Source organism: Pseudophryne corroboree, chromosome 7 (genome assembly GCF_028390025.1).
Source record: "Pseudophryne corroboree isolate aPseCor3 chromosome 7, aPseCor3.hap2, whole genome shotgun sequence".
NCBI lineage: Eukaryota > Metazoa > Chordata > Amphibia > Anura > Myobatrachidae > Pseudophryne > Pseudophryne corroboree.
Window position 1 is genome coordinate 18,078,066 of NC_086450.1, and position 16,085 is coordinate 18,094,150.

Sequence of the window (16,085 nt, forward strand, 5' to 3'; positions counted from 1 at the left end):
ACATTGTTTAAAAAAAAATGTCAAAAATCATCTGTTAGTAAATGTGGAATTTAGACCCTGAAAAACAAAATCGACCAAACATCGGCCAAAAATTGATCATCATCGACCTAAATCAACGTTTAATAAATATACCCCCAAGTGTCTTGTTCATTTAGAAAGTGCGTCTTATTCACATAAATAAAACTTAAAGCGAGAAAACTACTTTGCTAGTGTACACTATATATATATATATATATATATATATATATATATTTCCTGTATAAGACTGTGAACAGATTTTTGAACCAGGTCATGTCAGAATTTTACTTACATAATACGACAGATGAAGATCCCACCGTGTATTCAGTGTTATATAATTTTTTCAGTTCATCAGCTGCTTTCTCTGCGACTTTTGTCTAGAAGGTAAAAATTTACTTTGAGTACAATTGAATAGAGTAAGAATATCATAGTTGTGTTTTTTGGGAAAGGTTAAAAGTAGTTCCTTCTACTACTTCGCTATGGTGATTTATTAGGGGAAGAAACCATTGTCATAAATTGGGGATGTCCTTAAATGTGTTTTGGGTGATCGTCATAGTTCTAACAGAGATAGAACCTCCAAATATTACCAGGGTTCTTGAAGACTGGAGCTGAGAGATCCTGAGCAGTAATTTGAGATTAAGGATTAAGGGGGTTATTCAGAATTGGTCTTAGTTTTTGCTAAAAGAGCAAAAACTGCGAGCACTAAAATCAGATGCTTGGGGCCACCCAGCGTAGGGCAAGGCCGCCCACCATGTGTGTTGCCGCCCGCAAATACCTCAAATATTTTATACCTGTACTGCAGAGCAGAGGCATAAACTCAGGGGTGGTATTCATGTGACCGCCGGTCAGCTGACCGACAGTCACATGACCTCCTCCACCAGCACGATGGGTCACTGTCCCGATGGTCGGCATTCCGACCAACAGGGACTATTTCCACTCGTGGGTGTCCATGACACCCATAGAGTGGGATCAGAACCCGTGGCGACCGCAGGTCGCCACCGAGCCCGCAGCGTGGCGAGCGCAGCGACCCCGCAAGGGGCTTGCTGCACTCGCCCCTCCCCGCCGGGATCCCGGCGTCGGTATGCTGCCGCGATCCCGGCGTCGGTAAGCTGACCAACGGTCAGGAGACCGCCGGTCAGCCGTACTACACCCTAAACTCAGTGACTAGAGGAATATTTTGCACAATCTTTAATATTTCACTACTTTTCACACCATCCTAAATGGATGTCTCTAAGGGACGCATTTAGCACCAAATGCATGTTTAGTGCAGATGGGATATGGTAATAACTACCCAACTCGCAATACCATAATGAAAACTACTTCTTGAATGTTGCTAATTGGGTACTTAAACCCTCTTACCCTACTCGGCCCTGCTGATACACCCGCTTGCGCATGTCTGCTGGCCAGTCATGTCAGGATTCTCCTGAAGCTACGGTCTGGCACAGCAAGGGCGCTGCCATCTTACCTAAGGTCAGCTGAGTAATTTCAGCCATCTACAGCGTTCCTACACTGCACATGACTTACACATCCAATCCACTGCTCGAGCTCCCTATATAAACTGCTTTCTGTCACCTATACCTTGCCAGTGCAACAAGTCTCCTAGGACTCTGGTGCCCTGTGGCAGAAGCCGTTGCCAGTTCCTAAGCTCCAGCCTTTGAAACAGTTATCTTCATTGAGTGCTCTCATTCTTGTATATTCAGCCTGCATCTGCGCTCACCATTCTGCAACTAGAGTTACCAACAGCACCCGTTGTAATCAGCACCAGTGTGCTGTCTGCACTCTGCAGCTATACCTGTGCTTGCTACAGTCTGCTGCCAAGCCTCCTTCCTGGAGTCTCCTCACTACATACCACATGCGTTCTGAGCTGCTTCTAATTGTCCAGGTTCTTACAGTTTCTACTGCAGATGCACATGTCATAGCATGTTTTCAGACTATCCATCCAGCACTCTGCTACAATAGGTTGTTAAGCCTTGCTACCACAGCTGGGCTGCATACTGTGTTCAACCTAAAATTACTGTCTCTTCTACATTTCCATGTTGGTGTTACTTAATGAGAAGAATCATTTACTCTCGTAGTTTCATTTACTCTAGTAATAGTCAGTCCTGCCCTGCGGCCCCAGCTCCGGGAACATTACAATCTCAGAACCTGACCATGGATATACTATTTTTGGAGCACCAGGACAGAACTTCTAAAAGCCCTATAACTTTGCTTCCAGGTGTAGACCTGGTGCGTGTACTGCGCATGGATCATTGAGGGCCAATGGAAAATAAATGAAAAAGACTATCCCATAGGTTTCCATGGGATAACGACATATGATGGTGTTACCTGCCTGGGCCAAGAACCGAAAAGCTACGTATTCAGGAGCTTGGTAAATCGGACTGCTTAGCACCCCTTTCTATTGGGGCTGCTTCAGTGGTCAAAAATGGATGGGCCTTTTGTGGCTGTTTTTAGGTGGTTCCCACAAAATAACTTCGGTAAATATGACGCTACATCATACTTCATGCTGACACAGCTGTCACAGCTGGGATGCCGATGACATCAAAAAAAGGGCAGGCTAGATGGGCCAAGTGGTTCTTATCTGCCATCAAATTCTATGTTTCTAACTTGTATGTGGGAGTGATGAGTTCCCTGTGGGCTAAACTGGAACACAGCACAGGGCATAGGTGTGCGCAGGGGGAGGTGCCTGGTGCGCACAGGCACCCCCTAATGTCTGGCACCTCGATCTCACATGCCTAATGCAGCGATCACCGAGCAGGCTGATTACTGTCCCCTCTGCGCTGCACCCTGTCAGGACTGCATTACTGACTGGACGCCTGGGTTAATCAAGGGTGCCACTGCCACCGGCTTTCAAACTCCCGGCTCCACCTCCATGTACAAAAACAGCGTGATGTGATTACGTCATGCTGCATGCACGCCCACCCGCCACACCCGCCACACGCCCACATCTCTCCCTCTATGCTATGCCAAAGCCAGCCACTGATGAGGATCCGCATGCAGCCAGCGTTCCTCTTAGGAAGACAAATTCAATACAGGCAGGCGGCCGGCAGCAACATTGACACGTCACTCGTTTTTCCAGCAGCGGCAGTACTAGTCTGCGACTGTCAGTGTCAGTAAGTGACTGACTTGTAAGTAAGCTGCTGCAGCTTGCAGAGGAAAGAGAGGGGGAGCCAGACCAGGCTGAGGAGGAGCAGTGTAATTGCAGTGCCATCAGGGGTGTTTGTTTGCTGCACACCACAATATCTGACAATGTATCTGCTTTATTAGGATTGGTACAAGGGTGGATATTTTATATTGCGTTGACCGTCAATAGATGGTGCTAGACACGCCCAAAAGGCAGTGCTAGACAGTAGACACACCCCTCCGACGGTGCACCCCCTAATAAAATGTGCTGCGCACGCCTATGGGGCAGGGCACTATACTTTGACCTGCAGTCAGGACTCCCAGTATGCAATTCCACTGCAGACCTGTCAAATATCGCACTGCAGAGCAGGCATACCCCCACAATGGCCACTCCTCCCACCCTCATTTCAGGCTTTCAATCCCAAAGTTACAGCCACCACCTGCTCGGCGATCGCTGCATTAGGCATGTGAGATCGAGGTGCCAGACATTAGGGGGTGCCTGTGCGCACCAGGCACCTCTCCCTGCGCACACCTATGCCCTGTGCTGTGTTCCAGTTTAGCCCACAGGGAACTCATCACTCCCACATACAAGTTAGAAACATAGAATTTGATGGCAGATAAGAACCACTTGGCCCATCTAGCCTGCCCTTTTTTTATGTCATCGGCATCCCAGCTGTGACAGCTGTGTCAGCATGAAGTATGATGTAGCGTCATATTTACCAAAGTTATTTTGTGGGAACCACCTAAAAACAGCCACAAAAGGCCCCTCCATTTTTGACCACTGAAGCAGCCCCAATAGAAAGGGGTGCTAAGCAGTCCGATTTACCAAGCTCCTGAATACGTAGCTTTTCGGTTTTTGGCCCTGGCAGGTAACACCATCAAGAGAGACGGCAATCCTGACCTGCTCAGGGTAACTTCGGGTTATTTACCTAAAAAAAATCTTCCTAAAAAACAAACAAAGGCCCTCATTCCGAGTTGTTCGCTCGCAAGCTGCTTTTAGCAGCTTTACACACGCTAAGCCGCCGCCTACTGGGAGTGAATCTTAGCTTATCAAAATTGCGAACGAAAGATTCACAATATTGCGATAAGACATCTCTGTGCAGTTTCTGAGTAGCTCGAGACTTACTCTGCCAGTGCGATCAGTTCAGTGCTTGTCGTTCCTGGTTTGACGTCACAAACACACCCAGCGTTCGCCCAGACACTCCTCCGTTTCTCCAGCCACTCCCGCGTTTTTCCCAGAAACTGTAGCGTTTTTCCCCACACGCCCATAAAACGGCGTGTTTCCGCCCAGAAACACCCACTTCCTGTCAATCACATTACGATCACCAGAACGATGAAAAAACCGTGAGTAAAATACCTAACTGCATAGCAAATTTACTTGGCGCAGTCACAGTGCGGACATTGCGCATGCGCATTAGCGACTAATCGCTCCGTTGCGGAAAAAAAATAACGAGCGAACAACTCGGAATGACCCCCAAAGTTTATCTCCCCTGCAGTAGATTAAAGGGCAGGAAAAGAAGACACAGGACTACGGAGAAGTGGCTCTATGTACCTGCGGCTTCTGTACCTGTCCTACATGAAGAAGAGATTAACTCATTAATTTATGCTGTCAGAGGGAAGGAAGAAGAAAAGTAATTGTGAGTAAAACCTCATAAGCAACTTTAACATTTTCTATTAAGAGATTTGATGAAAGGACCCTTCCTTCCCAATGTGCCCCTGGGTATTCTGCATTCCTGTAACTGAGGTCCTGCATGTGATGAATATCAGTACAGCAGCTGCAGATAGTCCGCCACCTGCCAAAGCTGCGGCGGAAAGTCTGCAGATAGACCGCCACTTGCAACAGCTGCAGTAGGAAGTCCTCAGATAGTCTATCACCTGCAACAGCTGCAGTAGAAAGCTTGCAGACATTCCGCCACCTGCCACAAGTGCAGCAGAAATCCTGCCGATAGTCCACCACCTGCCACAGCTGCAGCAGAAAGCCTGCAGACAGAAAGCCTGCCGATAGCATGCCGCCTGCCACAGCTGCAGCAGAAAGCCTGCCGATAGTACGCCACCTGCCACAGCTGTAGCAGAAAGCCTGCAGACAACCCGTCACTTCCACAGCTGCAGAAGAAAGCCTGCAGACAGTTTGCCACCTGCCACAACTACAGCAGAAAGCCTGTTGATAGTCCGCCACCTGCCACAGCTGCAGCAGAAAGCCTGCAGAAAGTCCGCCACCTGCCACAGCTGCAGCAGAAAGCCTACAGATAGTCTGCCACCTGCCACAGCTGCAGCAGAAAGCATGCCAATAGTCTGCCACCTGCCACAGCTGCAGTAGAAAGCCTACCGATAGTACACCACCTGCCACAGCTGCAGGGAGAAAGCCTGCCGATAGTCCGCCACCTGCCACAGCTGTGGCAGAAAGCCTGCAGACAACCCGCCACCTGCCACAGCTGCAGGAGAAAGCCTGCAGACAGAAAGCCTGCCGATAGCATGCCACCTGCCACAGCTGCAGCAGAAAGCCTGCCGAAAGTACACCACCTGCCACAGCTGTAGCAGAAAGCCTGCCAATAGTCTGCCACCTGCCACAGCTGCAGTAGAAAGCCTACCGATAGTACACCACCTGCCACAGCTGCAGGGAGAAAGCCTGCCGATAGTCCGCCACCTGCCACAGCTGTGGCAGAAAGCCTGCAGACAACCCGCCACCTGCCACAGCTGCAGGAGAAAGCCTGCAGACAGAAAGCCTGCCGATAGCATGCCACCTGCCACAGCTGCAGCAGAAAGCCTGCCAATAGTACGCCACCTGCCACAGCTGTAGCAGAAAGCCTGCCAATAGTCTGCCACCTGCCACAGCTGCAGTAGAAAGCCTACCGATAGTACACCACCTGCCACAGCTGCAGGGAGAAAGCCTGCCGATAGTCCGCCACCTGCCACAGCTGTGGCAGAAAGCCTGCAGACAACCCGCCACCTGCCACAGCTGCAGGAGAAAGCCTGCAGATAGTCCGCCACCTGCCACAGCTGCAGCAGAAAGCCTACAGATAGTCTGCCACCTGCCACAGCAGTTGCAGCAGAGAGCCTGCCGATAGTCCGCCACTTACCACAACTTTAGCAGAAAGCCTGCAGACAGTCCTCCACCTGCCACAGCTGCAGCAGAAAGCCTGCCGATAGTCCGCCACCTGCCACAGCTGTAGCAGAAAGCCTGCAGACAACCCGCCACCTGCCACAGCTGCAGCAGAAAGCATGCCGATAGTCCGCTACCTGCCACAGCTACAGCAGAAAGCCTGCAGACAGTCCGTCACCTGCCACAGCTACAGCAGAAAGCCTGCAGACAGTCCGTCACCTGCCACTGCAGAAATGCGCAAGGCCAAGGCCCCTCATAGCAGTCAGTGGGTCACCACTGGCACAGAACAAGGTGAATCCCTATCATGGGCAGCGGCCAGTTATTGCTTGGTGTAATAAAAGAGAAGGCTGAGATAGCAGTGCACAATTAGCACAGCAGTATATAAATGGTCTTATTAGGAATAAAATAAGTAATCCCGGGTACTTGCCATTTCATAATGATTCACAGATGGGAAAAATGTATGTCCGTATGGAAGGAGAATATATTGTCCAAAGGAATGTATGGTTAAGTACATGAGAGTATTGGATTTCATTGGCTCCAAAAGACGGACCACACCTTGCGTCTCTAACTCAGAAGCCGGTCTTGGTCCACAGTAGACTATGTTCTCGCATTCCAGCGACGTGCCTATGGCTAAACAACAAATACAGATGAAATCATCAGCGAGGAGTAACACTGTATTAATAATGAAGAGAAGTTTATATTTGCCGATCCTTGTTTGGCGGAGATGAATTATATTAGACTGCATTGTCCGCAATAGAAGGGCAGGGGAGACAGGCCACAAGGTTATATGAGGGGTTCTCTATTACTGGGCACCACAAAGCACCACATTGGGCTTAGACAACAGAGATGGTATGAGGAGCTATTGTGCTATCTCCATGAGGTGAAGTGTCTGCAGAAGGTGCATAGGTGAATGGAAAGGTGATAGGGACAGTAACCAATAATTACCCCATACCCTGAGAGTGTGATATCACCGCCCGTGTATGCAGGGGTGTGGGGTGAGGAAATGGTAAACTAGTGACCCCACACACCCAAATGGGGCATTGTAATGGAGGCAGAGGGGCCTGGAATGTAAGTGTCGGGTGTAGCGCTCTGTCTACCCCTCTCTGGTAGTGGTGGAGTTACAACCTCTGGCGGCGGCACTGAGTGTCACCTCCTTGTTTCTTCCCAATGATTTGAGGAGACGGATGCATGGCTTTCCTGCTTTTACACAACGTCAAGGCCCAGCATGCCTTGTGATTGCTGATGTTATCACTCGTGTCACAGGAGAAATTGTATCTGGGCGATGCCTAGTAGTACAGTTATGGCTGAAGTCGGGGTGACATAATTAATGATCATTAATCAGGGGTTCGTTTTTTTAATGAAGTATCAGAAAACCCTTTGGATTGGTACTGGTAAAGGTTGAGGAAGGGTTGGTTAGTCCCTCGTATAACCTGTGTTTTTTTTTCTTATAATTTTTTTTTTGCTTTTTACAGTTTTACATGAGATAACAGCGTAATACAGAATGTCATTGTGTCACAGTGTAATAACAGAATGTCGTATCACAGTGTAATAACAGAATGTCATTGTATTACAGTGTATTAACAGAATGTCATTGTGTCACAGTGTAATAACAGAATGTCATTGTGTCACAGTGTAATAACAGAATGTCATTGTATCACAGCGTCATAACAGAATGTCATTGTGTCACAGTGTAATAACAGAATGTCATTGTATCACAGTGTAATAACAGAATGTCATTGTATCACAGTGTAATAACAGAATGTCATTGTATCACAGTGTAATAACAGAATGTAATTGTGTCACAGCGTAATAACAGAATGTCATTGTGTCACAGTGTAATAACAGAATGTCATTGTGTCACAGTGTAATAACAGAATGTCATTGTATCACAGCGTCATAACAGAATGTCATTGTGTCACAGCGTAATAACAGAATGTCATTGTGTCACAGTGTAATAACAGAATGTCATTGTATCACAGTGTAATAACAGAATGTCATTGTATCACAGTGTAATAACAGAATGTAATTGTGTCACAGCGTAATAACAGAATGTCATTGTGTCACAGTGTAATAACAGAATGTCATTGTGTCACAGTATAACAGAATGTCATTGTGTCACAGTGTAATAACAGAATGTCATTGTGTCACAGTGTAATAACAGAATGTCATTGTATCAAAATGTAATAACAGAATGTCATTTTGTCACAGTGTAATAACAGAATGTCATTGTATCACAGTGTAATAACAGAATGTCATTGTATCACAGCGTAATAACAGAATGTCATTGTGTCACAGTGTATTAACAGAATGTCATTGTGTCAGAGTCATAACAGAATGTCATTGTGTCACAGAGTCATAACAGAATGTCATTGTATCACAATGTAATAACAGAATGTCATTGTGTCACAGTGTAATAACAGAATGTCATTTTGTCACAGTGTAATAACAGAATGTCATTGTATCACAATGTAATAACAGAATGTCATTGTATCACAGTGTAATAACAGAATGTCATTGTATCACAGCGTAATAACAGAATGTCATTGTGTCACAGCGTCATAACAGAATGTCATTGTGTCAGAGCATCATAACAGAATGTCATTGTATCACAGTGTAATAACAGAATGTCATTGTGTCACAGTGTAATAACAGAATGTCATTGTGTCACAGTGTAATAACAGAATGTCATTGTGTCACAGTGTAATAACAGAATGTCATTGTATCACAGCGTCATAACAGAATGTCATTGTATCACAGTGTAATAACAGAATGTCATTGTGTCACAGTGTAATAACAGAATGTCATTGTGTCACAGTGTAATAACAGAATGTCATTGTATCACAGCGTCATAACAGAATGTCATTGTGTCACAGCGTCATAACAGAATGTCATTGTGTCAGAGCATCATAACAGAATGTCATTGTATCACAGTGTAATAACAGAATGTCATTGTGTCACAGTGTAATAACAGAATGTCATTGTGTCACAGTGTAATAACAGAATGTCATTGTGTCACAGTGTAATAACAGAATGTCATTGTGTCACAGCGTAATAACAGAATGTCATTGTGTCACAGTATAATAACAGAATGTCATTGTGTCACAGTGTAATAACAGAATGTCATTGTTCCAAATCCCATTTTGACCACATAAATTATCCATTACTTAACTGTGTATTTTACATACAGTGTATGTCCTTTCCCCCCACTCCGGTGTCTTACAAATTATTATTATTATTAATGATAATAATTAGAAAGCAGGATCCTGCCTCATATTATCTCAGCCATGTGTAACAGAAATTAGGAAGACCATTACCCATTACATTACATGGAAACGGGGCAGTTTTCCCCATGTTATTACTTTGTAAACTAAAGATAATATTAATTACAATAATTAATCGTAACCAAACTCCATGTAATCTTTAAAGGATGTATTTATTAGACAGAGGGCCTGCTTCAGCATGAGTTGTAGCTATGCGAAAAATCACAACACTACAACTCCTTCCACTAACATGTGGGGGGCTGCCCAGCGCAGGTCATGGCCGCCCCGCATGCTGGGTACTTTCCCCCTGCTAAAATGCGAGCGCTTCGCTATATAGTGAAGCGCTCGCTTCTTTAGGGTAGCCCCCTGCCTTCACAGCTGCCTCGGCCCACCCCACAATTGGTCCGGACACGCCTTCATTGTCCGAACCGCACCCCCCAATGCCGCACCCACAAAGACCCACACCGCCGCCCAGTCACCTCCCCGCTGTCACTTAGTCTGCAATCACTTGCAATCGCAATGTAAGTACTTGCGCATGCGCAATGCGGCAAGAGCACATGTGCAGAAGTACAGAAATCGCTGAATACCAATTTCCGCACTTTTGCTGATGAAGCTGAATCGGCTGTGTGTGGGGTTCTTTCAGTAGACATTGGGCATTAATACAGAAAAAATATTACAATTTTAAAATAATTCCTCATACAGTGGCCTAATTATCAAGACAGGGTGATGATGTAGATTTATTAATGACACTTACTACAGCGATAAATAAAGCAGTCCAGCCCAATGAACGATGCTCAGCTTTGCGGCAATTCCAGCTGGCAGCCGTAAGAGGGCTCATCCCACTTGTCAGTGTACAGCAGTAAGAGGACTGATCCCACTCGCCAGTGAACAGTGGTAAAAGGACTCATCCCACTCGCCAGCTTACAGTGGTAAAAGGACTCATCCCACTCACCAGTGTACAGCAATAAGAGGATTCATCCCACTCGCCAGTGTACAGTGGTAAAAGGACTCATCCCACTCACCAGTCTACAGCGGTAAGAGGACTCATCCCACTCGCCAGTGTACAGCAATAAGAGAACTCATCCCACTGGCCAGCGTACAGTGGTAAAAGGACTCATCCCACTCTCCAGTCTACAGCAGTAAGAGGACTCATCCCACTCGCCAGTGTACAGTAATAAGAGGACTCATACCACTCACCAGCGTACAGTGGTAAACAGACTTATCCCACTCTCCAGTCTACAGTGGTAAGAGGACTCATCCCACTCGTCAGTGTACAGCAGTAAGAGGACTCATCCTACTTGCCAGTGTACAGTGGAAAGAGGACTCATCCCACTCGCCAATGTACAGCAATAAGAGGATTCATCCCACTCGCCAGTGTACAGTGGTAAAAGGACTCATCCCACTTGCCAGTCTACAGTGGTACGAGGACTCATCCCACTCGCTAGTGTACAGCAGTAAGTGGACTCCTCCCACTCACCAGTGTACAGTGGTAAAAGGACTCCTCCCACTCATCTGTATATAGCAGTAATAGGACTCATCCCACTCGCCAGTGTACAGCAGTAAGAGGACTCATCCCACTCACCAGTGTATAGCTGTAAGAGGACTCATCCCACTCGCCAGTGTACAGCAGTAAGAGGACTCATCCCACTCGCCAGTGTACAGTGGTAAAAGGACTCATCCCACTCGCCAGTGTAGTGGTAGGAAGACTCATCCCACTCGCCAGTGTACAGTGGTAAAAGGACTCCTCCCACTCATCAGTATACAGCAGTAATAGGACTCATCCCACTCGCCAGTGTACAGCAGTAAGAGGACTCATCCCACTCACCAGTGTATAGCTGTAAGAGGACTCATCCCACTCGCCAGTGTACAGCAGTAAGAGGACTCATCCCACTCGCCAGTGTACAGCAGTAAGAGGACTCATCCCACTCGCCAGTGTACAGTGGTAAAAGGACTCATCCCACTCGCCAGTGTAGTGGTAGGAAGACTCATCCCACTCGCCAGTGTACAGCAGTAAGAGGACTCCTCCCACTCGCCAGTGTACAGTGGTAAAAGGACTCCTCCCACTCATCAGTATACAGCAGTAATAGGACTCATCCCACTCGCCAGTGTACAGCAGTAAGAGGACTCATCCCACTCGCCAGTGTACAGCTGTAAGAGGTCTCATCCCATTCACCAGTGTACAGCAGTAAGAGGACTCATCCCACTCACCAGTGTATAGCAGTAAGAGAACTCATCCCACTCGCCAGTGTATAGCTGTAAAGGACTCATCCCACTCGCCAGTGTACAGCGGTAAGAGGACTCATCCCACTCGCCAGTGTACAGCAGTAAGAGGACTCATCCCACTCGCCAGTGTACAGTGGTAAAAGGACTCATCCCACTCGCCAGTGTACAGTGGTAGGAGGACTCATCCCATTCACCAGTGTAAGGAGCCTCTGTACACGGAGGAGCCGGTATTGCCAGATCACACGTGTACAATACAACTAGTGCACAACTTCTGCTTCCAGTTCCACTTTAATAAATAAAGCACTGCTATCTTCATCCTTCGTTAGCAATAGTGAAATCTATGTGTATTTATATGTATTAAAAATGTACATGTTTAGAATATATGTATAGTGTCATGATGTTTCCCCTATAGAATAAATACTATGAAGTCATACATCAGTGTGAAATAGGAAATGGCAAAGGGGAAGGTGTATCGAGCCTCGGAGAGAGATAAAGTGGAGAAGCTGCACAAAGCAACCAATCAGCTTCTGTCATTTATCTGGCACAACAAATGTATGGATATGACACACAAATTTGTGCAAAAACCTCACAAACTGCATCCTCTCCAAACAAGGGGGCTCACTCCACTCCTCTGAGAAATCAATATATAAATAATCATTATGTTTCAAAAGTGGCACTATACGCTCTAACATAAGAGAATATAATTACAATACCACAATGTATGTAAACCAAACAAATGTGGAGACCAGTATTGTGGCGCTAAATTCCAGATACAGAGTTTCAGTCTCTTAGTTTTTGTCACTCAATTGTTCATTCCACCATAGACCCATAATCCTTCACTTCTTTCCCAGTATTAGATGGTATGTGGTCTGCTGGTACTGGGAGTGGGACTATTGGTATCCAGGACCTGTGTGTCTGGTTACATGCCATTGCCATCAGGTGGTGCGGCACCAGGGGCTGACTGGGCAGGGGGGCAGGGTGCCATCTGCTCCCCAGGCCAGTGCAATGTCAGTGTTCCAGGGCCATTGTTGCATTGCGTTCCCTGTGAAAAGCGGGGCCACTTGCTTGAGTCTGCCCCCCAGGCTGAAAGTTGCCAGCTAGCCCCTATGGCGCGCTGCTGGGCGAGCTGTACCTTGGCAGTATACCTTTGTGGTTTGACATGCTATTATTATCTTTCGAAATGTGAGCGTTATATGAATACATTTTATCCTTTTGAAAAAAGGTGTTACGCTGCTGCCGTTCCTCTGTATACTTCTGAGTTACCCATATGAAGATATACTGTATGAAAGTCAAAACTATTTGTGGATGTGGAGTATCATGACCCCCTATACCGTCTAATACTGGGAAAGAAGTAAGTGGATTATGGGTGGAATGAACATATAATGAGTCCCAAAAAGTAAGAGACTGAGGGCGGGATGTACTAAGGGAAAAATGCGGTAAAACCCCCGTTTTCGGGGGTTTTACAGCATTTTCAAATGTACTAAGACCCGGCCGCTGTGTTTTCGCCACCCAGGGTATCGCCATCTTTGGATGGCGATACCCCATAGAAGCCTATGGGCTTCTTATCGCTGGCCGTCGCAACTCGCCGCCTCCGCCGCCCGCTGCCGCAGATTCCTTCCCCCGGGCATACTTTCCTCCAGGCATCCTGGGCCCGGAAGGTAAACTCCTCCTCCCCCTACTAACGCAGCCGGAGGTCCTTCTGGCTGCAGGGAGGAGGAGGAGGAGGTGCTGGGAACAGCCTGCTGCTGCTTCCCAGCCAGGGAGGAGTGTGCAGAGCCCAGGGAGGTGACAGAGACACCACCTCACAAGTATCGCGGGGGCCTCCGTCACCGCATTGCGATGTTGTTTGCATATGTTAGTACATAAGCAATCAACATCGCTACGATGGGCGGCGAGGGGAGGTGACGTATGTTAATGCATCCCACCCTGAAACTCTGTATTTGGAACTTTCCTCCACACTACTGGTCTCCACGGGATCAATCAAAATCCCGACGGTCAAAATACCCACAACAATTGACCGATGTTCAAAATACCGACATGGTCAAAATACCGACATTTAAAATGTCAACACAGTCAAAATACCGACATTTAATATGTCAAAAAGTCAAAAAGTTGCCAATGTTTTTTCTTATATTTTTGGGTGTGTATGTTGACATAGGTCAACATGGACATCATATAGGTGTACCGCGTCCCCTCGTATGGCTTGCTGCGCTCGCCATGCTTCGGGCACGGTGCTGCGCTGCACTCGACACGCTATTATATTCCACCTCCAGGTCCACTGGGATGGTAAAGTATGAACAAGTCAGTTTCAATGAAAAAATCATGTCAATTTTTTGGCCTGTGGACATTTGAAATGTCGGTATTTTGACCCTGTCAACATTTTTAATGTCAGTAGTTTGACCTTGTCGGTATTTTGATCATCGGTCAATTGTTGTCGGTATTTTGACCATCGGGATTTTGATTGGAGGTAAATCCTGTGTTAGCCTGGATAGCGCCACTTTTGAAACACAAATGACAGCAGCTTATTGGTTGCTTTGGGCAAATTTTTCACGTTATCTCTCTCCAGAGATTGATAAAACTTCCTTCATCTGTTTAGATGCAATACATGTAAAGTTATGTTTATTATACAGAATGACCCCAGTATTTCAGGTCTAGTGAACATCTTCTTGCACAGCACATTGGGCCTAATTTAAGGTTAATTGCAAAACACTTTCCTCTAATGAGCAAAACCATGTGCACTGCAGGGGGGGCAGATGTAACATGTGCAGAGAGAGTTAGATTTGGGTGGGTTATATTGTTTCTGTGCGGGGTAAATACTGGCTGCTTTATTTTTACACTGCAATTTAGATTCTAGTCTGGACACACCCCACCCAAATCTAACTCTCTCTGCACATGTTACATCTGCCCCACCTGCAGTGCACATGGTTTTGCCCATTAAAGGAAAATGTTGTTTTGCAATCAACCTTGAATTAGGCCCATAGTATACAATAAATATAAAGACACAGACGTGTTAGTGGCACTTACTGCCCCAATTTGAATCAAAGTTCCGATTAAGGTCTACTCCATGACAGGTCCCATTATCATGTGGTGAACGGTTCTTTCTCCAGAGACGATCCTGAAATTGATGATGAGATGTGTGTTTATCACTGCAAATTAAAGTTTTCTACTGTACTGTAGCTATGAATTTCACGAAGCCTCGCACATTTCCAATAGTACATATGGGGGTAGTTCAGACCTGATCGCTAGGCTGCGTTTTCGCACAGCGGGCGATCAGGTATAAACTGCGCATGTGTATGGTTTATGGGCCAGCCCGGTCGGCCATCAGAGGCTGCACCATTTAGAGGACTGGCCAAGCAGCTCTGCCTCCCAGCGCCCAGCTTATCGGGATGGATGTGAGGCGCGATATGACATCATGGTGCGTGTAACATCACCACACCTACTGGGGAAGGCTGGGAGCGCTTGTCGCAGAGGTGGGCCTGTGTGGTTTAAATGCCAGGGACAATTTTCATATGTAAATTAGTGTATTTAAAATATCAAACTTCTTTGAAAATTCATAAATATCTATTACTTGTAAATGCCATTAGGTTTAGCTTAGAGGATTTATATTCTTTACGTATAGAAAAAAACACTTCTGAGTTAAATTCTCTTGTTGTCAGAATAGCCTGGGCCTTGATACGGAAATATGTAAGTGCACACACTGCAACATAGGCACGGGCATCGGAAATCGGTTAATTTTAATAACAGGTACATTGCAAAAACCAAATGTGAATTTCGGCTCATACTGTGTGGTATAATGTGAATTTGGCTCATACTGTGTGGTATAATGTGAATTTGGCTCATACTGTGTGCTATAATGTGAATTTGGCTCATACTGTGTGCTATAATGTGAAGTTGGCTCATACTGTGTGCTATAATGTGAATTTCGACTCATACTGTCTCTATCACTGTTGATAACTCAGAAATTATCCCTACCCCACAAGCTCGCTACCTAGGTGTCATTCTTGACTGTGAACATATGCAAAATACGCCCTTATCTTACACAAGAAGACACAGCAAAAACTCTATTCCATGCTCTCATTATCTCCCGCATTGATTATTGCAATAGTCTTCTTACTGGTCTTACCAAACATAGACTCTGACCACTACACTCCATTCTGAATGCAGCTGCAAGGCTAATCTTCCTCGCTAGACGTTCATCGTCTGCAGATCCGCTCTGTCAGTCCCTCCATTGGTTATTGGTATTCTACCGTATTAAATATAAAATACTTTTACTCACATACAAGGCTATTAACCAAACTGCACCAACATACATCTCCTCACTCATCTCAAAATATCTCCCTACCCGACCTCTCCGCTCTGCACAA

General features: G+C 46.2%; 1 protein-coding gene across 1 annotated transcript in view; it reads right to left on the reverse strand.

Moving 5' to 3' along the window:
• Nucleotides 1–16,085, reverse strand: part of LOC134943981 (carboxypeptidase O-like) — a 28,223-nt gene that overhangs the window by 3,754 nt on the left and 8,384 nt on the right. Inside the window, exons 6-8 of the mRNA XM_063932531.1 lie at nucleotides 14,746–14,836; nucleotides 6,666–6,868; nucleotides 311–395 (exon numbers count right to left, since the gene is read on the reverse strand). Of these exons, the coding sequence (XP_063788601.1) occupies nucleotides 311–395; nucleotides 6,666–6,868; nucleotides 14,746–14,836 (379 nt within the window). The remainder of the gene's footprint in view (nucleotides 1–310; nucleotides 396–6,665; nucleotides 6,869–14,745; nucleotides 14,837–16,085) is intronic.